The sequence below is a fragment of the Zalophus californianus genome, chromosome 14 (assembly GCF_009762305.2).
Source record: "Zalophus californianus isolate mZalCal1 chromosome 14, mZalCal1.pri.v2, whole genome shotgun sequence".
Taxonomy (NCBI): Eukaryota; Metazoa; Chordata; class Mammalia; order Carnivora; family Otariidae; genus Zalophus; species Zalophus californianus.
The window spans coordinates 78006563-78030548 of NC_045608.1; the positions used below are offsets into that span (position 1 = coordinate 78006563).

Genomic DNA, 23986 nt, shown 5'->3' on the forward strand with positions numbered 1-23986 from the left:
GCCCGATGCGGGGCTCGATCCCAGGACCCTGGGACCATGACCCGAGCCGGAGGCAGACACTTAACGACTGAGCCACCCAGGCACCCCTTGCTTTTCTTTTGTTGAATGTATCTGCATTTCAGGGTGCATGATTTGGTCAGAAGTGTACTAATTTATCCAATCAGAAAGTTAATGGTGTCCCTTAACTATTATGTCAGTCAAAATGAGCCCTGAGAGGGCCCCAGTGCGTTTCAGATACTGTTCCAGAAAACAGACTAGGAGGCAGCATCCTCTGCTGTGCTTCCTGTGTCAGGTGAGAACTCCTGAATTCTGTCCCCTCTTAACCTTGTGTGTTTGCCACACTCAAAACTAAGTTGTTTAGGGGCACCTGGGTGGCTCAGTTGGTTAAGCGTCTGCGTTAGGCTCAGGTCACGATCCTCGGGTCCTGGGATCAAGCCCCACAACCGGCTCCCTGCTCAGGGAGTCTGCTTCTCCCTCTCTCTCTGCCCTTCCCCTCCCACTCCTGCTCTCTCCATCTCTCTCAAATAAATAAAAGTCTTAAAAGAATAAACTAAGTTGTTTAAATTCAGGAGTAGTTTTGTTCCATGATTATAGCGTCCTCTATACTTCTGCAGGACCAAGCCATAAATAAATACTTGCAGGTTGGTGTTGATTGAATGATTTCAGGTAAATAAACAAGTTCAAATGCCTACTGGGGGCACATAATGTAAAGAAGAAAAGCGACAGCAGGGAGCGTGGCCACCGGGAGCTTCCGCCCCAGGTCTGAGGGAGAGTGGCTGCCACCTTGCTTCTAGCCTACTCTGCCCGTTTGGGAAACGGATCCCGGGTTTTCAGAACTTCACATTTTACAAAGGACGCCAGAGATCGGAGCTTTTGAAGTCATCTCTCAATTTTTAAATGTTGGTAACCAAATCAAATTCTCACAAGACATTCTGCAAATCAATACGATGAGCCAAACAGAACACTCCTGGGAACCACGCGGTTCTAAGTAGCCAGTTTGCAACCTCTTCGTTGAATAGTGCAGATAATTAAGAATATTCATTTTTCCAAAAAACTATGATTACTGGGAAGGCCACGGAGCGTTAGAGCTCCTGCCCCGTAGGGGGCCTGCCTAGGTTCAGATTCTGGCGCGGCTCTCTGCCAAGGCGCGCTCCAGAATTCCCTTGATCCTCCATACGCCAGTTTTCACACCTGTAAACTGGCCTTTATGGTAAGAATGGCAGCTTAGCAGCGTCGTTCTGAGGACAGAATGAGAAAATGCCTGCCCAAGCCCTTCTCACGAAGCGGCGCTCAATACCTGCTAACTAGTCCAAATTACTATTCCTCTTTATAATAATGGGATTATTCGAGGACCAGCCAAACAGCGTGTAAATAACTTCATGTTCCCAGATACTTCATTTCTCCTCCCACAAAAGCATTTGATGGTGTCTCATATGATGACTTACTCTTTTTATGTTACTAAGCAGCATCCAGATGGAGTAATACCAACCTTTCCAGAGGGAATATGCTCCACACAGTCCTGGCTGGGGCGCAAAACTAACCCCTCTCCCCCGCCTCTACACACACACACACCACCTTCCAAATCAAACCAGTGTTGGTTTGCTCGCTCCAGGGTTTCAATGTGGTACGATTGTCACTCTACTCTGGCATCCTCTCTACTGTTATGCAAGTTTTCTTCATCTCATTTCCCTGCAACCACCCGTGCCCTCCGAGTTCGAGTTTCCCTGTCCCGATCTCATTCCAGGATCTGCTTAGAGTCTCCAATTGCCGGTTTACAAGGACGAAGCGCCTGGCCTCCCCATCAGCCGCCTTCCCGCTAGAACTTCCCCCTCTCGCGACTTCCCGGCCCCGCCACAATTGCAGCCGACTCGACGTGGGGCGGGGGCGGGTTCTCAGCCCGGCCCCCCTCCGCCCGGCCCCCGCTCGCGAAGGGAGTAACTGCGAGGCGGGGCAGGGTCTCCGCGCCCACCGCCCTGCGCCCCCCGCCGCGGGTCGGCGCCGCCGCGGAGCGCGAACGAGTCCGGGCAGGTCCCCCACCGCGGCCGCCCTCGGGGGCGGGGACAGGGGCGGGCGCAGGGTTAAGTTTCTCTACGTCACGGTTCCCGGGAAAGTGCCCTTATAAGAGGAGAGCGTGGGCGCGAGAATCGCCCAGACCTGAGAGGTGCCCGGCCCGGGAGCACTGCGCTCTCCAGTCGGGTCGTGCCCGCCCGCTACGGCCGGTCTAAGGCCCGCGTTGCAGCTCGCCTCCTGCTGCCCCAAGGGGCTCAGGTTGGGGGGCCTAAGGTCCCCGGGGTTTTGCAGCACAGCTCCCTGTGGCTGCCTGTGAAGATGCCTGGGAGGAAGGCGCGTAGGAGCGTGCAGCCGAGCCCTGCGCGGGCCCTGGCAGGTAGGGAGCCGCTGGGGCCCGCCGGGATCCGGGCCGGGGCGGGGGCCGGGTCGAGGTCTCGGTTCGGGCGGCTACAGCCGGTCGGCACGCGGCCTCCAGGTCGGGCAGGTCTGTGCCCTTGCACATGCTTTGGGGGGCGCCTGCAGGAAGTTCTTCAGGGGTTTTACCCTGGACGGTGGAGACGGCGAGGGAGGAAACCCGATTTGGGATGCAGATTGGGATTTTAGCGGAGGCAGAAAGCCTCCTCTTCGCTTCGCTTGCTTTCCATCCCCACTTGCCCTGCCCCGGGGCCACGGGGAGAAAAAGTGCAAGTGCCGGCTGCAGTCACGAGGAGAAAGTCACTGTCGCGGCAGGTGGGGACGGGAGAGGCTCCGGGAGCTGCCTCGCGACCAGCCCTCTTCCGCCGGAGTCGGGGACCATTGAGGGCCCCGCTCTGAGTGTTGCCACTCCCGGGTCCCCAGCACAAACAAAGCAGTCCATAACGCTTGATCCTATCACGGCTCCTCCACAGAGGACTGATGGAGCGTTCCGGGGGCCCTGCGAGGACCACTGCGGTCAGGAGCCTAGAAAATCGTGCTTCTTTGTTGAGTGTAACATTTTGACAGTCGTTATTAGTTGTGGGGATGGGATAGGAGAAGAACTGGAGTTGGTCTCCAGTGGTTTTTAATCCATCCACTCTCCCCTCCTCCCTCCGTAAAGCCCCATCAAATAACTTTTTAGACCCGCCCTCTCCCTTATAAATCTTAGCAAACAAGGCAGCCATCCGCTAAGGCGCTGCAGCAAAGAAGGCAGCAAGGCTCTGGGCTCGAAATCCGTCATACTGCTATTGCATCAGACGATAATGGCCCCCTTTTAAGTTAGTTTCGCTTTATAGAGCCCATGAGGCGTGCAAAGGAAGTGGTGCATTTCCAACCTGGCCATGGCTAAGTGGGCACCAGGCTGATCTCTCTGGCTCTTACTTGGGAGGCAAAAAGCTTTGCCCACCTTTAGTGATGTTCAAGAATTCTCCGGTTTCCGGAAGGCCTAACCTGAGCATAACCTTTCTGCCATTTAACTTCAGTCCCAATAACATGGGGCAGCAGAAAGGGCCCTCTTTAAACTCGACTCGATAGTAATACATCTTTTTATTGAGATGTAAGTGACCTATGACATTGTATTAGCTTTGATTTGACGTATGTATATATCAAATGATGATGATGCCATATATGTCTATACTGTGAAGTGATTGCCAAATAGCTTTAGTTAACATCCCTCACCACACATAGTTTCAATTTTATTACTACATGTATAGAAATGTAATTAACAGAAAAATTAAGGAAACAACTAGCAGCAAGTTTCTGCCCCCTCTTTTGGGGAAAGAGATAATTTTTTCCCTTAAAACCCTTTTATAATCCTTTTTCTTAAATTAATAGTCATTTAATAACAATATCTCACTTAAAAAAAGTAGTAAACTTGTGAATTAAACATATTTCTGCTTCACTCATAAAGGCAGTGTGGATTGGCACAAATTAGGTTTGTAAGAAGAATTTAGTTTACAGTAAAATGTAAATTTCTAAGTTATTTTAGAGAATGTGGACTTATTTTTGATAAAAGATTCTATGAGTCTTACAAGAAAATTTTAAAGAGCTTTTCAATGAGGGTAAGAATACATTTAGAGGGGCGACTGGGTGGCTCAGTTGGTTAAGCGTCTGCCTTCAGCTCAGGTCATGATCCCCGGGGCCTGGGACTGAGCCCCGCATCAGGTTCCACATTGGAGAGCTGAGCAGGGAGGCTGCTTCTCCCTCTGCTGCACCCCCTTTTTGTGCTCTTGCTCCGTCAAATAAATAAATAAAATCTTAAAAAAAGAGGAAAAATAATACATTTAGATTTGTCTATTAATGAAGGCATAATCTGAGCTGTGAATTACTGCTATTTAAAAAATAAATCCTACTTGAAAACAATATACAAGAGTTTAGAATTTGACTTCTGTTTCCCCAACTAACCTTCAGTGAGCAAGAAGGGGATGACATCACCTGAGGTGGGCCAAGGCTTGCTAACTCTGTGGTGTATGACAGAAATGTCCGAATTTTTTTTTTTCCTCCACCATAGCAATTTCTTTCTTTTTTTTTATTAACATATAATGTACTATTTGTTTCAGGGGTACAGGTCTGTGATTCATCAGTCTTACATAACTCACAGCGCTCACCATAGCACCTACCCTCCCCGATGTCCATCACCCAGCCACCCCATCCCTCCCACCCCCCACCACTCCAGCAACCCTCAGTTTGTTTCCTGAGATTAAGAGTCTCTTATGATTTGTCTCCCTCTCTGGTTTCATCTTGTTTCATTTTTCCCTCCCTTCCCCTATGATCCTCTGCCTTGTTTCTCAAATTCCACATATCAGTGAGATCATATGATAATTGTCAGAAATGTCCATATTGAAAGAAAGGTAACATTTGCCTCTTGCAGTAGGCTTTTTTAAAAAAAGATTTTGGAGTGAACGTCTTTATTCTTAACTATTCTTTTTTTGGTTTATGAGTCACAGTGTGTCAATGTATGCTGTGTGTGTGTGTGTGTGTGTGTGTGTGTAGGTGCACGCGTGTTAGGTCACCTTTCTCACCTTCAGAAAATGGGTGTACATAAAGCTAAAGTTAAGATAAATGCTTCACTGAATAAATACTCAGCTTGTCCCTTGGATGGGCACATTAACTCTTGCTGGTTGCAGTTTGTAATATCAATGTGATTTTAAATGTTTTGCTTTCCTTTTCAGAGACCGAAGTGGAATGTGCCATTCAACTCAGGAGATTTGGAGACAAACTGAATTTCCGGCAGAAACTTCTGAATCTGATATCCAAACTCTTCCGCTCAGGAACCTGACTGTTTTGGAAGCTTTTGAGTGAGGAGATTCCTTTAAAACGGAAGATTCCCCAGTAGGTGCAAATTTCATCAATTAGAGGAAATGCCTTCTAATGGAGAAGATTGGGAGGGAGATCTCACCTGCTTTTTGGATGCCCTTGGAAACCAAGATGGAATACATCAAAGACGGATTTCTGTTGGAGATTTCCCAGAAGTCATTTTTTGGGTTGCGAGGACATTATGAAACCATTTTGTTTATTTTAAAGCAAGAATGGTGGAGCTTTGAAAAATAAGGAATTAATTACTTATACATTTTGTTTTTACTTCGAAAATTATTCTGGTAATTTTGCTGAAGATTGCTGTCCAGTCTACTGTAAGCGGAGTTGGCAAATGAATAAACTGTGGGCAGGGGCAAAGAAACAGAATGTGTTCAGTGTTGGGTTTTATTTTTGGATGACAACTCCCAAGTGATGTATAATATTTGCTTTATATATTATCTTGTTAATAGTAAAGATTTCATTCTGAGAACACTGAATGTCAGAGAATGTGGATTCCATAGGTCACTACAAAATATAAAATGATTTGAAAGCTTGTTTCTTTTGACTCAAAAATGTATTGACACAAAAATGTATCTGTTCAGATGACCCTTCCTTGAATTATGTTTCTGCGAGTCTTAACTGCAGTCTGTACTTGGAAAAATGTGATGGAGGTGTTACTTGGTGCCAGTAAGATTCTTGCAGGTAGAATGTTAAAACATAAAGAGTACGGGGATTTTGTAGAATGAGAAATAATGGGGGAGAAAAAGCAACTTAGACTCTTTTACTGCTGTAATTAACACTTAGTAAAACAAATATTCTAAAGTCACTTGATAAGATGAATGTGTTTCTAAAGAAGTTTCTAAAATCTGTAAAATGCCCTTTCTCAGATTAGTAAGTGTATGGCTTATAAGAAGTGATCTTTTAAGAGAAATTAAGCATGTTTTACATAGTTGGGATATGCTTTTTTTAAAAAAAGAGAACGGGATTGCTCATCCAGAATAAAAATGCCACATATGTGTAATTTGCATTAGAATAATATGTAGATTCTGAGAAAGGTTTCATGAATTTCACTTTTTTATTGTTAAAAGGCCAGGCTGTCAACAAAGTCCCCAGATATATAAAAAAAAAGAAATAATAGTGTCATGATTGAATTTCCGTAAGAATAATCTTATTTATTTTACCTATTTATGATTAAAATATTTTTTTGTTTAGTTTGAAAATGTCTATTAAAGTTACGTTTTTAGGTTATGAGACAAGGCTTTCATAACCACTTGAACTTTACAGTGAGAATGTTTTGCTATACGGTATGGTCACTTTAGATGAAACATTACCTCAGCATCTGTTTTTTCTTCAGTATTATTTAGTTGCAAAGATGCTTTTTGTCTGTCTAGAGGCAGGTATTTTGTCATTTGGATATTTATGGTCTGTAACTGTATTTATACATACAAAACTTGGATACTGTAGCTGTAAACTATTAAAAATTATCACCATTCTTTTTTACATGTTCCTTTTTGTCATCACGTCACCGGCCCAGTGTTCGTTATGAAACCAAAATTGTTTTACCAGTTTCCATCAGCAGGCCCCTTCTGACCACCACGTCTTCTTCAGTCACAGTTCTGTCGCCAGAATGGGACATGCGGGGACATTTAGCATGATTTCTGCTGTCAAGGGACTTACCATTTAATTGGGAGAGGAAATAGTGAAAAAGAAGACATTCATGCCTGGCGTAGGTCTTGAGTGCCTTAGTGCCTGGAGAGTGATTTATTGCAAGTAGCCTACAGAGATCCGTGATCTCTTTAGAGGTGCTAGGTGCCCCCCTCCTTGGCTGCTCGGGGAGCCTCCGCCAGGCTAGAGGAGCTTCTGGTTGGTTTCCTTGATGGCGGCCTCACACTTCTCCCCTCCTCTGCCCCAACCCTGAGCAGCAAGTCTTGCTTCATCTGAAGCTGGTCATGTGCAGAAGGAGTGGCTTTCCTGTTAGAGGGTGAGAACTCATGAGATACTCCTAGTCCGTAGCATCTTCAGGCTGAAACCCTGCAGTGTAAGTCGCCTCCCTCAGACGGGGAGGGCAAGAGGAGGGGCTACCGGAGGAAGGTGACCCCTTGAGGGGACAGCTGGGGGAAGGGCATGAAGGGCCCCCAGGGCATCGCAGGAGTAGGCGGAGAGATTGGGTCCATAAAGGGCTGGGTGGGGTTTTGGGGGGGGCAGTGTGCATGATTTGATTTGAGGGTCTCTGGAAGAGGAACTCCTGCCCCTCTGCATAGCCAGAAGTGAACCACTGGTGGTAATGAGTTTTGCTAAAAGTACCCTTGCTGCTCTTTTTTTTATATAAGGAGTAGTACAGGAAAGCTTTGGGACAATGCACAATCTTCAGGTAAGAGGACTATATGTTTTCAGAGAACTCTTTTTTTTTTTTAAAGATTTTATTTACTTGAGAGAGAGAGCACGAGCAGTGGGGAGGGGCAGAGAGAGGGAGAAGCAGGCTTCCTGATAAGCGGGGAGCCCTATGCAGGGCTCCATCCCAGGACCCTGAGATCAGGACCTGAGCCCAAGGCAGACGCTTAACCGACTGAGCCACCCAGGCACCCCAGAGAACTCTTAATGTCAAAAAACTCCCAGGATGCCCACATAATTGTAATTGTAAATATTGACTAACAAAAAGCTACCAGGAATTCAAAAATAGTTTGACTTCCATTTATATTCAAGAGAAAACCTCCATAACCTTTATATTTGAAAAGTCACCTAGAAATGACAATGTGCTATTAGTAAAATGCATACAAAAAATATAGTTCTGCTTATAAATACTTAAAGTTAGTTTAAAAAATTGAATAAGAAAAAAAATCACTGCCTTTTGCACAAACGTGTTTGCAATCCTTCACATTAACAAAGTTACTGTCGTTGCCTCCACAGCAAATAGAGGGGAAGGCCTTGGGCTATGTGTCTTGGATTAAAACAATAGTGAATCACTTTAGCAGAGCACAGTCTCTCATCTTTTGAAACTGTGGCAAAATGATGGACCTTTAGGAAAAAAAATAAAATCAGAAATGCAATAATACCAGAATTAAGAAGCTGTGACTATTACTGAAGAAACTGAAGAAAGATCTAATCCCACAAAAGCTTCATTCTGAATCCTAAATATACTAAACCATTTAAAAAGTGTGCCTCAAATTTCAAGGGCTATATTTTGTTCATTTTTAAAAAGATTTTATTTATTTGGGGGGCAGCTATGGAGGAGGGCAGGGGACAAGCAGGCTCTACACTGTGCAGTGCAGAGCCCAATATGGGGCTGGACCCCACCACCTTGTGATCATGATCTGAGCTGAAACCAAGAGTCGGATGCTCAACCGACTGAGCCACCCAGGCATCCCTATTTTTAATTTTTATAAACTGGACAGAATTTCTTCTGAAGCTATTTCCTTGTATTATTTGAATGTGTAAAGGAATTAAAGTCCCCAAAACAAATATGGTTAGGTAAAAATGGGCTACACATCAAGGGATAACATGACATACTTTGGTAAACTGTCCTATGCTGCTAGTTTTTTTTTTTAGGTTTATTTATTTATTTTTTATAATCTCTACACCCAATGTAGGGTTCGAACTCATGACCCGAAGAGCAAGAGTTGCATGCTCCTCCAACTGAGCCAGCCAGGTGCCCCTCCTAAGTTGATAGTTTTATTTGAGATGTTTTTTTATCAGCTCTCCTTCCATTATTAATCAAGAATACATGTATCTAATTGCGTAATTTACATTTACACAATTTAAGAGAAAACCAGCAAGGACCATCTCCTCAGTAATTCAAGATTTTGCATACTCAACAGAGTATCGCTTATAGAATTTGGATTATCAAAGTTTCTGCCAAAGCAAGTTTTCCTTGTTTGGTGAATTTATTTATCTCTGTGTGTCTTTCCTGTGCTTAGGGGAAATGCCTGTATTGTCTCTCTACAAATACTCAATACTGCCCAAGTAACTGATCATTTCAGGGGCGGTGGGGGCTGGGGAAGGAGGCAGGTAAGAAATGGGGAGTAGAGAAAAGGGACAGAGATCTCTTTGTGCTGCAATTTGCAATTACTAAAGGATACAGAAATCCAATCAAAAACTTTAGAAATTTTCAAGTTTCACCATCTTGAGTCTACACCGACTCCATTATCTCACGTATACAACTGATTCCATACAAATCAGTGGTCATGGCACTCATTAATGAACACTGTAATTTTAATTTAATTTAATTTTTTTTTTAAGTAAGCTCTATGCCCAACTCACAACCCTGAGATCAAGAGGCACATGCTCTATTGACTGAGCCAGCCAGGGACCCCTGAATACTGTAATTTTTTTTATGTGTAAATCGAGGAGATGAGAAACAGTTCTAAAGAAAAATTGCAAACACTCCAGGCAAGGCTTTGTCACTTTCCAGCCCTGAGAACTTAGAAGTTCATTAACTTCTAGCCTGTGCGTCTGCAGGGAAAATGGAATAACGCCCTTTCACAGGGCAGTAGCGTGAGGACTGATATTACAGGCGGGTGGGAAAAAAAAGTCACTTATCTGTCTATCACCGATCTCTTTATCATCTGTCAATGTATCTACGAACGAGATAAGTTGTTTCCTTTAGTCTGAAGACTGTGCTGTGATTTGGGTTTTTTAATCCCTTGCAATAACTCTGCTTCCCGCCAACACACACACACACACACACACACACACACACACACACACAGAGCCCTTTGGGCTGGAACGGCATAAATTGTGAAAATCTCGCCAAACTCTTTGAAACTTTGTCAGAGGGAATGCTCCACCAGGAAGACAACTAGCGTCTTGAGGACAGTCACCTCTGAGCATGATGAGAGGCAGAGAGTGCCCTGCTTTGGAGTCAAGGCCAAGCCATCAATGAGCCCTGAGACTCTGAGCAGGGCAGCCTGTCTGAGCCAGAATGATTCCTCTGCATCCCCTCTAAGGTCATCTGTGGTTTGAGACAGAATGGGCTGGCGGAGGGGACTGGAGAAGATCTCCTACCACACTCCCCGTCTTACCAGCCCCACTCCTGCACGTAGCGTAAGAGAAAACGGAAGGGTTTGTGAAAAGAAGTAGGAGGGTGGGTTTAAAACCCCCCTCCAAGAATCTATTTGCCAAATTCTTCTCCTAAACATGATTCTAAGTCCTGGAGGAGGCTGGGCTTTGTGTATATATATATATATAAATGTACACGTAGCTGAAAATAGATGGGGTCACCTGACAGGACACACCCTACTGTGCGAGTCTCTCACGTAATAGGTCATGGTTTCAAGAGCAAAACCTTTGTCAATACAATCCAGGCACTCACTTTAGCTTCTGTTTTAAGGACTTTCAGAAATCGGTTTAACAAATTCAGAGTGAAACAGTCACACCCACCTGCAGTCTTCTTCCAGATCAGTTACTGTAACAAACACCAGAAAAATGAGGGAAGTGATGAGTGACAGATGGGGATTTAGGATTCCTTTAGTTTGTAAGTCTGGGTCCCAGACTGTTCCCCTAGGTGTGCTCTATACTGTACTGTCTGTGATTAGAAACTGCACAGTGCGTGGAGCCTGGGCTTGGGTTTGGGTTGGAAATGGAATGTACAAATGGCCCTTTGATATTTCTCGTGTCTCAGTAAAAGCCTCCTTTTCTTTTCAGCGCGTTCTCTCACTAATGACCTCTAATGGAGCCGTGAGATCTGCCTATTTCCAATTGCACCTCTATTTTTAAAACCACAAACTTTCTTTCCCTGCAATCATCTCTGGCTTTGGACTTTGGAATCAGCCACTGTTTTTGCCACTTCTGCTTTGCAGGGCTCTGGATAAATGGCTTGATCTCGGTTTTCTTATAAAAGGGTGTAAGATACACCGATTTCAAAGCATCTTGAGAATCGAACGAGGTGAGAATGTGCAGTGTGTCCGGCTCACAGTCATGCTCAGTAAATGTCAGTTAACTTCAACTTCAAGACGGAGGCTTAGATATTAGCTTCCTTACAGAGTTATGGAAGATCTTGCCCAATTAAGATTATTAGAGTAAAATGAAAGCTTTTGACGAAAAAAAAAGGCTGGAGAGGAAGTGGCAGTTTTTCTCTTCGTGAGGCCATCTGTTTTTAATTTGTAACCTTCTAGTGATGGTAAAACATTTATTTTCACCCTGTACGTAATAGGTTTCATGAATACTTTTGAATTGCCCAAAGCCCCTGCATGAGAAAAACTCAGGTCCTGATTTACAGTGTACCGACTCAAAAAATAGGAAGAAGTTCTTGTGTAGTTATTGTGGACTTGGCTGGATTTGGGTAAGTCTGTTTTCAGCAGGGAATCATAAAGGGCAGGCTCTCCCCTGAGATGAAACTGTGAAAATCTGTTAATCTGGAGGACAGAAGTTGTATCCTGGCTGCTTTTGGTTTTGGCTGGAGGAAACCTGAGTTACATTCACCCACAGGGTTTTTCCATAGAGCTTCTTTGAGTCTGTGTTCAGATGAACAATACTTGCACAAGATAAATACTTCTTAGCGATCACTGGCAATATGCCAGGCACTTTAGAAACAGTTCTATTGTATCATCTCGTGGTCCCATATTTGGAAACTATGATTAGCTTTCATATTTTGTAGTGGAGAAACCAGCCTCAGAGAATCAGCAATTTCCCGAAAGTCAATTGGCAAATGGGTGGAATGCACATGGGATTTGAACTTGTGCCTTTCTAACCCCAGAGCAGTCTTTCCCTGCCACCACAATACAGCTGCTTCCCACAGGGGACTCGGGAAGGGCCCCATCCCAGAGCAAAGCTGGTTTGTTTTCCACTTCAGTGCCTCACTAAATACAGCCAAGTTTTATACCTCTGGGTTTTCTGAGGGTGAGAGGTTGATGATTAAACCAGCTGATATGTGAAAGATACTGATAAGTGCTGGCCAGTTCACACCCCTCTAGAACAGCACTGCCGCTGGTTGCTTCTCGGTGATTTCCAACCTCCAGGGATGGAAACGTGACCTCAGAAATGGTCTCACGTTATTCCAAGAAAGGAATGAGAGGTGCTGCGGCATTTCATCTCCCGGAGGGATTTTGCAGTGGATGAGCTTGGAATTAATTTGAAAGATACACTCCCTGCCGGCTTGCTTTTTACCAGTTAATGCCACAACAGCACCTACTGGGACAGACCTGCAGGAGCTATTTGTAATGGGAAAGAAAAGGATTCAAAGAAGCCAGTCAAAACAGCAATTTGTGTGTTTTGTCGGCTGCCCCGCTGTATCCGCCCTATTTTCAGCAAAGCCAAGCAGCGGTTAAGAAGGAAGAAGAAGTTGTTGCCACCATTTTTTTTTTTTTTAACCAAACAATAGAGAACATCTAAATGAACCAGTCTGCCTTCTAAATGATTCATCTGGACAAGTGCTGGAGGAGGGGCAGGGAGCAATGGGTGGTTGTGGCGATTATGAAATCCTTTTGTTTTACGAAGGTTACTTTTTAGTAAGAGATTCTCAGATCCTCTGTGTTGAGGAAACATACATGTTTATCAGAAAGCAGAGGGGGATAATATCCTCCTTTGTCCATCTTAAAAAAAAAAAGACACACCACAATACAACACCTGTAAGTAAAGTGACAAAAATGCTCCTTTCCTCTTCTTGAAACTTGTATTGGTGTTGCATTAAAAGGAGCAGATTTCTGAGAATTAGGACTAAACTTTTATTTAACTTTCATAATATAGATATAGAAGAATATAAGGACGTCACGCTAACACTTCACAGATGACCCTTGGGGCCCTGGGAAAGTACCAGCCAGGATGATAAATCTGGGCGTTTCTCCCAGACTTGAAATTGACAGACAGGAGGAAGGCTAGTGAGATGCCTAGGTGTGGCTCACTTATTAACCACACTTTTTCAAAAATAAGCTGGGAAATAATAAAAATGTATATTTCTATATGTTTAGAAACACACTCTGTGGGTCATTTTCAACCCAAATCATCTTACAGATATATTGTAGATATATTGGAATTCTCTTCACAATAAATCTTGCCAACAGGACATAGATATCAGCCCCTTTCTTTTTTACAGCATTTTACTGTTTCATCCCTAAAGACTATGGAAAGTTTCCTAGCCCTGGTTTGCCCGGACCTGTCCTCGTTTTAAAACTGAAAATCTCATGTCCTGGAAATGCCCTCCAGCCTGGGCAATCTGGGACAGTTGGCTCAGCCCCGTGTGGCTGTAATGTGTCGGCACATATACCTTTGGCAAATCAGTCTCTTCATTGAAATAAACTACATTTCACTTCTCTTTTCCACTTTTGGCTCATTTGTGAAAAGTGGACGATCATAACTTCCTAGCCCTGTGGAATCCCAGTGTTCATAAGGGGACTAGAAGAGTACATGGATGCAATGCTCCCAGCCCAGGGCCTGGCAGTTAGCAAGCCTCCAGTAAATAGCTGCTGAAAAAAAAAATGCTCTGGGGGATTACAAAGAGTTTATGAAAGCCAAAGGTTATCATGGTTTTTATTGGAATCATTCAGTACATACTGAGTGAAGACATGAAGAAAGTCGTGATTCATGGACTTTGCAGTTTAGTTGAGGAAACAGATAAGCAAATGGTCCAGAATTAACAATTATAAACCATGAAGGTGTTGGAGAAAGGGAAAAAGTCACATAGGGTCAGGTTTTTCTTTTTTTTTTCTCTAAAGATTTTATTTTTTTAAGTTCTCTACCCCTAAAGTAGGGCTCGAACTCACGACCCTGAGATCAAGAGTTGCATGGGTGTTTTTTTATTTCAGAGAAAGATGTTGTTTATGAGATAAGTTATTTCACTATCAGAATTGCCAATGACTCAGAAGTATTAACAGGCAAGTCTACCAAGTTATGTATTATTAGGACACTTCTTCAAAGGTTAGTTGACTTCCTCAAACATATCTATTTTTATCATCTTAATCTGTCTTTCAGCTCCCTTTTTTCATAGATGCTGTTTTCTTTAAGACTACTAGTAGCCTAATCATCACATCTCAAGGCCTCTTAAGATTGCATCATACTCAACCTCAGAGCATCACCTCCTCCTTCAAACTTATGTAAAGTGATTAGCATACCACATCATGTGCCTGAGTCCTCTTCACTCTTCTTAGCAAGTTCCTCTTTCCTTTTGGTCTTTAAATGTCTGTTTCCCAAGGGTCTGCTTTCACCGTGTTCTCTAAAACTAATGACCTCGCGTGTGCCCTTTAAGCTAATTGATTTTCAATCTTCATCTCCATCTGGCTTCTCCCCCTGGCACCAGGCCAGACTCTTAACTCTGTGAGACTTTTTCACTTCCTAGGATTTGTTTATAGTTTTCATTAATTTTGGATTCCTCTCCTTCCCAGTTTTGCAGCTGAAAGCTCTGTGAACCTTCAAGGTCAATGCCAAAAGCCATTTACTTGGGAAATATTTTCAGATTGCCCAGATCAGAAAGGACATTCTATCTTTTATATGTCCATAGCACATTTTTCTTATTATGATCCAATACTTATTTAATTCATATTTTTGTTAATTGATTTTATGTCAGCTTCTCTAACTTGATTAAAGTTCCTGCAGGTATAACATACATCTAACTTGATTTTAATCTCTGTGTATCACTTAGCAAAATGATACTCATTTACTCATTTATTCATTCATCCATAAAATAATTTTTGACACTGTGTCCTACATTTGACTAGAGATAAGGATAAAATAACCAAAAACACATGTCATAGCCTCAAATGTCTTAAGGCATAGTGGAGACACCAAAACAAAACCACATTGTTACAATTAATCTGCTAAATACAGTGTTAAGAGGTGAACACAAAGTGTTGCTCTGAGGCTCGCGAAGTGTGTGTGTGTGTGTGTGTGTGTGTGTGTGTGGGTGTGTGTGTGGGTGTGGGTGTGTGTGTGTTTGGCAGGAGGTATTGAAGACTTCATGGAATATATGTTGTACAAAATGAGTGCTTTAGTTATATATTGCTGTTTAACAAATTACCCCCAACTTTAGCAGCTTAAAACAATACACATTTATTATCTCACAGTTTCTGTGTCAGGAGTCTGGGCAAGGATTAGAGGGATCTTCTGCTTCAGGGTTTCTCACTCCAATTGCTAGGTTGCAATCAAGGTGTTAACTAGGGTTGTGGTCTCATATGAAGTCTCAAGTGGGCATGGATCTACTTATAAGCTCTCCATGTGGTGGGAAGGACTCAGCTCTTTTTTAAATGCTTGTTGGACTGAGGGCTTCAGTTCTTAACTGATAGTTAGCTAGAAGCCACCCTCAATTTCTTGCCACATGGGCTTCCCCATCTTGTTTCATCAGAGAAGCATTCAAGAAGAATCTGTGAGAGAGAAAGAGAAAGAGCAAACAAGCAGAATCATAATCTTTTATAACCTAATTATGGAAATGACATCCCATCAACTTTTGCTATATTATTTTTGTTAGAAGCAAGTCACTAGGTTCAACCCACACTCCAAGGGAGGCGATTACACAGGGCACAAATACTAGGAATTAGGGATCATGGATACCTATTTTTAAAGACTGTCCACAGCCACAGTGAGTGAGAATGAGAACCTAACCAGTTCATTTCTCTCAGAGGGACCAACAAGAGCAAATGTAGGAGAAGGAGAATAACACAGCATGTAAAGACACTTTGGTACTCCTGGATCTTAAAGTTGAAGGTAGGAGAGATAAGTAGAGTCAGGCTTGTCACATGAAGGGGCTTGGACTATATCTTGTAGAATGATTGTTCTAGTATAAGTAGGGAGCGACCAGAACATTGATTTTTAAATGTCTCAGCCTACACTTATACAAAGGATGGATGTGAGGGACGTATGTATAAAATCTGGAAAACCATAGAGGATATTGCTGTAAAAAGATGATGAAGACCTCAATGTTGTCAGTGGTTTAGGGTAGGAAAATCAGGGACAGATCTTAGGTACGAAGAAGAGGTAAAGTTGATTGACTTTTATTTGCTGCAGTTGTGGGACATTTAGGTAGAAGTATCTAGCAGACAGTTTGGATGTATAACTATGAAGCTCAGGGAAAACTTGGCCCGAAGTTTGGGAATTGTATGAATACTTACAACTAAAAAAGTTGGGTAGAAATGAAATAAAAGTTGACCCTGGGGGATGTCTGGCTGGCTTGGTGGGAAGAGCATGCAACTCTTGATCTCGGGGTCCTGAGTTTGAGCCCCACGCTGGGTGTAGAGATTACTTAAATAAATAAGCTTAAAAAAATGAACCTGGAACACAAGGTTTAGGAATGTGCAGAGAAAGAGAGGCCAGTAAAAGAAAGAAGAAGGAATAATTGTAATGGTCAAGGGAATATTTGCAGTCAGGTGAGGAGGGGTCAGATGCAGCAAAGAAGTCCATCAAGACAAAAATTAAATAGGGACACTGGCTGGCTCTGTCGGTGGAACAAGTGACTCTTAACCTGGGAGTTGTGAGTTCGAGCCCCACTTTGGGTATAGAGATTAGTTAAAAATAAAAAATAAAATTTTTTTAAAAAAGATAAAGGTTGAATACCATTTGCACATTCATGCACTCACTCAAGCCTTTATTCAGAAATGACATCATGCAAGGCACTGAGATAGGTGTGGGCCGCGGACTAGACAGACTTTATCCCTGCCCCCAGGGAAGTCACGAGCCAGATCCAGGTGGGTAGATGGACAGTGGACACAGGTATAGGTGCCTAAAGAAAACAAATAGGGTGCCATGAGTGAAACCACAGGGAGCAAAATATTCAAGTGGAATCTTCCTTAAAAGCAGAGCAGAGAATAGCCTCAGAGTTCCCACTGGGGCATCTTTTGACCAAGCCAGGATGGAAGCCTGGTGCTCAGAGCCCTAGCTGCAGTCCTGTGTGGCTTCTGCGTGCTGCCTTGTTGTTTATATCCATGGAACAAGAGGAGGTATATCACTTTCCTAGGGCAACCTTACAAAGTACCACAAATTGGGTGGCTTAAAACAGTAGAAATTCATTTTCTCAGAATGGAGGCCAGAAATCTGAAATTAGGGTGTCAGTAGGGCCACCCTCCCTCTGAAACCTGTAGAGAAGAATCCTTCCTGGCCTTTACTCAGCTGGCAATCCTTGGCTTTCCTTGATTTCTAGATGCATGCATCACTCAATCTCTGCCTCTATGATGACATAGCATTCTCCTTGTGTGTCAAGGTCTTCACATGGCCTCTTCCTCTTATAAGGACACCAGTCATATTGGACTAAGGCCCATCCTAATGACCTCATCCTAACTTGATGACATCTGGAAAGACCCTATTTCCAATTCAGGTCACATTCAGAGGGACTGGGAGTCAGGACTTCAACATACCTGGGGGACACAATTTAACCCACAGCAAGAGGTATTCAGGATAATTAGTAAACTTCAAGAAGGTGCTTTAAATGAACTTATGAATTGTAGTTATTATGTGATTTGCCTGAGATCAGATCCATAAATGCATTGGTTAAGATAAACAGCAACCATTGCCTTTCTCATTATTTGTGGTACCTTGGTTGGTTTGGTCAGAGAAAATTATTGCTGAAAATTATTCTCACCACTAGGAGAGAAGGAAGAATATTGAGCTGGCTTCTTGTTAACTCAGATTCTTACTGCTGGGTGGGGGGCTGCTTTACCTTGCCAGGCCTTACTCATCATTTGCCTAAAGAAAAGTCTGATCTGACAGGGAAATCTCAAGGTGTCAGGGTCTCCCCTGAAATGGTGTTTAGGGAGGTAGTTTATTTCTTCAGAGGGAGGCCATTGCTTTGTCAAGGGAGCCTATGACTCAGTAACATTTGTGAGCCATTGAACTGGATCGTTGGTGGTGGTGGCTTAGATTTAGTTACATGGGACTCCGTGCAGAGATTTAAAATGCTTTGTCTCAGCCCTGGAGACAGAGATTCTCATTCCACTGGCCAGAAGTGGGGCCGGAGCATCCATGTTTTTCAAGCTCCCCAGATGATTATAGTGTGCAGTTGGGCTGAGAACCACCAAACCAGATGGCTCCCATTCCCCACTCTTCCTTGAGTGCTTATATTCAGATTCTGATTCCCTCTGCTCTTTAAATAAGCGATAGGGCATATCTGTCAAAACCATCAGGGCTGTGGGGGAGGGCTTGTTAAGGCCCATGCCTATCATGATTTAAGGTAACTTCCATTGTACATTTAAAGAACTTCCTTTAAGCTCCTGGTGGATTCTACAGCTGCAGGGAGTGGGGGCAGGCAGCTAGCCTCTGAGGTCTCTGCCCCCACCTCCTATACATACATGCTTCCAGAAGAATCAGAGCCAAAGACAGGGATGCACAGCATAACTTCCAAGGGGGTGCGGTGAGAGGGGATGGCAAAACCCCCAGCTAGGTGGGGGGGACGTCTACAGGAAGGAAGGAGGATGGGGCATGGGGGTGATGAGAACAGGGCCTCTACTGTAAGCCTGAAAAAGTGAGTCAGTTCACCAACCTGTGAATGCTGAAAAGGGCCACAGTTGCCTTTGTCGGGTGACTCAGCAGCTAATTTTCAGGAAGTGTTTTTTTTCTTCCCGTTGGTCTTGTTTTTTAACAAGCTAGTGAAGGCGAACCAGTGGACAGGTTCTCTTTCAGGACTGAAAAGGACATCAGCCTCTTCTGTCAGATGTGGAAAGAGCTGTTTTTTGTTGTTGTTGTTTTGTTTTGTTTTTGGTGCAAAATGGTGGTTTTATTAAAGCAGGGGGACAGAACCTGTGGGCAGAAAGAGCTGTTGCCCCTGGAAAGAGTTTTTAATTGTTTAATTAGCTACTCCCAGAGAGAATCCAATGACCCGGGGCGCCTGGGTGGCTCAGTCGTTAAGCGGCTGCCTTCGGCTCAGGTCATGATCCCAGGGTCCTAGGATTGAGCCCCGCATCGGGCTCCCTGCTCTGCGGGAAGCCTGCTTCTCCCTCTCCCACTCCCCCTGCTTGTGTTCCCTCTCTCGCTGTGTCTCTCTCTGTCAAATAAATAAATGAAATCTTTAAAAAAAAAAAGAATCCAATGACCCACACTTCTCTGCTTTTCCCTGCCAACTGTGACCGTATGAGCCAGGGGTCTCTGCCATCCACACGCAAATCAAGGCTGGCCACTCAGAAGACCTTGGTCCACAGTTAATCGCCCAGACATGCAGAAACACACATGGCCTCCCCTTGTCATTTATCTCTCGGCAGACAGGAGAGCTGGGTGTGGGGTGTGGTGAATCTGCTCAGGGACATGGCCCCATAGGACTTAAAAGTGCCGCTGCTAGCAGCTGGGATGACTCAAACACAACGGGGGCCTGGCAGGGTGGGGCCCCGTGCAGTTGGACACAAGAGACCTTCTCCGTTGCTTTCTTTTAAGCCGCAGGGTCTTCTAACAGGTTTGGATTAGAAGGATTGGAACGAGGAAGGATTAGCTACAGCCTCTAGGCCCCTGTTTTAATACTAGTTTACCCTTCTGATTGCATAACGTGTGCCAGCCCATTTAATCCTGACAGCAACGCTCAGGGCTAAGTATGGTTAGCCTCCACTTTTTTTTTTTTAACAAGGGGGAAATTGAAGCTTAGAAGTTTTGGAAGCTTGCTCCAAGTCAGAAGACTGAATGTGGTGGGGGTAGAGACTTGCCTTAGATCTGCCTGATTCCAAGGCCCATATCCTCAGTCTTCGTGATGGAGCTGCCTCTGGCCTCTCCCTGTGGGGAGTTAATTCCAGTAGCGTTGTTGAGAGCCTACGATCCGCAAGGCGCTTGGGAGAATGTCAGTGTTGAAATGCGTGGCTCTGGCTAGCCAGGCGTCACTCGCTTCTAGGTACCTTGGGAAATGTTCATTTTAGTTTTGGTTCTTTGCCTCACCGGTCGTGTGACCCTGGCTAATTTTCTTAGTTCAGGATTCCTTTTTGTTCAGCTATAAAACGGAGATAGCAAGACTACTACTGTCTTGCTAGACGAGAGAAGGGACTGGGACAGCGTATTGAAAAGTGCTCTGAAAAGTGAAACTCCACTCATCTTTCATAAGATACCCGGGCTTCCTGAGATAACCAGCTGGGCTCATTCTGAACACTTTTAATGTTTTAATATAATCTTTTTTAAAAAAGATTTTTATTTATTTATCTGAGAGGGAGAGAGAGCACAAGGAGGGGGAGCTGCAGAGGAAGAGGGAGAAGCAGACTCCCCGCTGAGCAGGGAGCCTGATGCGTGACTCAACCCTAGGACCCTGGGATCCCGACCTGAGACAAAGACAGACGCCCAATGGACAGTGACAGGCCACCTAGCTGCCCCTGTTTTAATATAATCTTAAGAGTATTTTAATTACAAAGATTAAGCAGTTCTCTTTTTATCCATATGTTCTTTTTTTCTTTTAAAGTTTACTGATCTAGCGATTTTATTTATTTATTTATTTATTTATTTATTTATTTATTTATTTATTTATTTATTTTTAAGCAATCTCCATGCCCAAGGTGGGGCTCGAACTCACAACCCCAAGAATAAGAACTGCCTGCTGTACTGACTGAGCCAGCCAGGCGCCCCTTATCCCATATGTTCTGAATTTTGATGTTTTACCTAAAGCGTGTGAACAGTAGAGTGACCCGAATTTGGGGTTTACACTTAGCATCATTAACGAGATTGGCATTATCAGCTAATCGTTAGCCAAATATTTTGAGGATGGTAGACCTAAGAAACCCGTAATACACTTAGGCTGTTCAGTATGTGTATAATGCCCTGACAACACACCACACTTTATTCACATATTCCTTCATTAATTCATTAATACATGACTTATTCAGCACGTACTAGGTGCTGTGCATACAGTTTCCGGTCTCAGTTAGAACCTTGCACTGATGCAGTGTCATCCTTCACATGAGTTTCCTTTGTGTCGGTAGAATGGGGCCATCGTGCAGAAGTCATGGTTGTGGTAATGGTTAAGGAAGATGTCTTGGCTCATGGCCAGTAGGCAGCTTTTCAGGTAAAGCCCGTGATGACCAAGGAGGCAATATTTTAAAGTGGGGAAAGCCTTGGACTTAGGGAAAGGAAAACCAGGTTCTTGTCCAAATGCTGCAACTAATTAGCTGAGAGAAATTGGGAAGACACTTATTTTCTTGATGTTAATTCTTACCCGGAAAAAAAGATCAAGTGTGTGTGTGTGTGTGTGTGTGTGTGTGTGTGTGTGTGTGTGTGTCCCATTGAAGATGTATGATCTTGGCTAATTTTCTTGTGATTTGCCACCTGTTCTATAAGCTGAGTACAAACCACCCTTTTACCCAACCAACCAAACCACCAAAACTCATCTCAGCAACATTTCCCATCTCCTGCTCAGATTCCCTGGAATACACCAAGCAGTGGAAAACGGGTCTTAGGGCTGCTTTGTGTGTGTTTATGCTGATCTCTCTGGCTCTTTCTGAATCCAAAGAAGACTCTCTGGTCTTTTTCAGAGCCTCCCATTGTCAGAGAAGGGTAAAGAAACAATCAAGGTTTCAATTCACCCTAAATAATAGTCTGAGCCAGGGGCAAAATCCTGACAGTCACTTGTGGCTTTCTGATAAAAACACTGTAGAATATTCTGGTCTTGAAGCCTGACCAGTTACTGCCACTTGCAAATCATTTCAAGTTTTTAATACTTAAAACATACCATGAGGGGCGCCTGGGTGGCTCAGTTGGTTAAGTGACTGCCTTCGGCTCAGGTCATGATCCTGGAGTCGCGGGATCGAGTCCCGCATCGGGCTTCCTGCTCGGCGGGGAGTCTGCTTCTCCCTCTGACCCTCTTCCCTCTCGTGCTTTCTATCTCTCATTCTCTCTCTCTCTCAAATAAATAAAATCTTAAAAAAAAATACCATGAGGTTGATTTTTATCTTGTTTAATCTGGTTCAATCTGCTGTGAAACAGGGAAATAAGCCATCCTGAACTGGCTAATGTTTATGTCCAATGTAGTATTTCTAAACCGTGTTTAATATTGCCTTTGGAATCTAAACAGGAGGCTCTGATCTGACGACCCCAGATGACATGCGCCTTTGGAATGCCACCAAACACGTTTCATCTGCAGGAGGACAACCGTGCCTAGCAAACCACATGCCTTGTGCTGTCTCTGAGGGGTGTTTCCTTTTACCCAATAGCAGGCAACTTCTCTGTCAGGTCCAGTGTGACCACATCGTCCTATCCGATTCCTTGCCAGAGATTTCCACCAGATGACAGATCGTCTTTCTCTGTAAATCTTTTCCTAGATAACTTACAGCTTTCTTTGATTGTTTTTGTCCCCAGCCGAACATAAAACGAGGGTGACATTTTTTTCCCAGCTTTTTATTTTTATAGCATGGCAGGAAGATGCTTTGATACATTAACTGAGTTTTAAGTGGGTGACTCCAGGAACTTCCTGTTCTCGGGCAGACAAAAACCAAGCTCCGTTGCCTCAGCAGAGACGTGTCATTGCAGAATCAGAGAAACAAGGGCCAAACTCCTGGCTTTTAGTTTCCAGGTGGAAGATGAAAAAGATTTGGAGGAACCGATGGTCAAGCAGAGCCCGTTCTCCCACAGGTGAAGACTAGATGAAGTTGCCCAAGACAAAAAAGACTGGAAGAGCAGGAGAGTTCAGTGAGGCTGGGAACAATGGGATGGCCCGTGGGCAGTAGCAGGGTCCCCTGAAGTGAGCCTGGGCTGTCACCGGTACCAGGAAGCCATGAGAAAGTATCCTTCATCTCCTTCGGGGTCCTTTCCTTCAGGGAGACTGCCCACAAGCAACACTTGCCTGTGTCATGATTCTTTGTGCGTGGTATCTCCTTACTGCTCACCATGGCGTTGGTGGGGGGGTGGATGCTCATTTCAGCAACGGAGGCTGTGTGAGCTGTCAGGGAGGCGCCTGTCTAGTTCTTTTTGTCTTTCCCTTAACATCCTAATATGCTGCTTCCGAACCGAAGAATATCGGGTGTTGGCAGATTCTCTGCTTCCAGTCTTCGCACTTCAACAGACGTATTAGAGATCACAGAACTGTCAGAATATGGGGATTGATCAATTTAATGAACAATTGCAAATGAATGAATTCGGATGTGTTAATTCTGTACTCCTTTTAGGCACACATAAGAACCAGAACTATTCTTTGCACCTAAAAAATTTTGGTTCAAATTATTCATACGACTTATTGTTAATTGAGGTATTGATTCATTTAAAAAGCTAACGTACATGGTTAATTTGGAAGGATATGACTGGAGAATCTCTTTCTCTGTACTCTTTTTTTTTTAAGATTTTATTTATTTATTTGAGAGAGAGGGAAAGCATGAACAGGGGGAGGGGCAGAGGGAGAAGCAGACTCCCCACTGGGCGGGGAGCCTGATGCGGGGCTCAATCCCAGGACCCTGAGATTATGACCTGAGCCCAAGGCAGATGCTTAACCAACTAAGCCACCCAGCGCCCCACATTATCCGCACTCTTTTCTCATCACCTGAAGCTAGTATATTAATAACTGATTTAATTAGACAAACTCAATAGAGGATGGCTGGGTTTTCCTTCACTCGAGTGTTGCTCAGTGTAGGCTAACTGCTAAAAGAGATCCCCAAATATAAGTGAGTTAGCAAAATGTAAATTTCATTTGTTGGTCACATAAAGTCTAATACTGATGCTTCTGGTTGAGAGGTGCTCTAGGCTTCTCTCTTCCAAGGGGTGATTCGAGGACCCAGGATCCTTCCATCTTGTGCCTCCACCATCTCTGGGCTTCAAGGTCACTACTATAAGTTGAATTGTGTCATTCCCCCTGCCTGAAAATCCATATGTTGAAACCTTAAGCTTCAGTACCTCATAATGTGACTCCACTTGGAGGCAGGGCCTTTGAAGA

General features: G+C 43.9%; 1 protein-coding gene across 1 annotated transcript; it reads left to right on the forward strand.

Moving 5' to 3' along the window:
- The first annotated feature begins 2130 nt into the window (after positions 1-2130).
- Positions 2131-6743, forward strand: PMAIP1 (phorbol-12-myristate-13-acetate-induced protein 1). The gene is made up of 2 exons (XM_027577633.1): positions 2131-2386; positions 5136-6743. Exons 1-2 carry the CDS (start codon positions 2329-2331, stop codon positions 5240-5242), a joined length of 165 nt encoding a protein of 54 aa, XP_027433434.1. The 5' UTR covers positions 2131-2328; the 3' UTR covers positions 5243-6743.
- The last annotated feature ends 17243 nt before the right edge of the window (positions 6744-23986 follow it).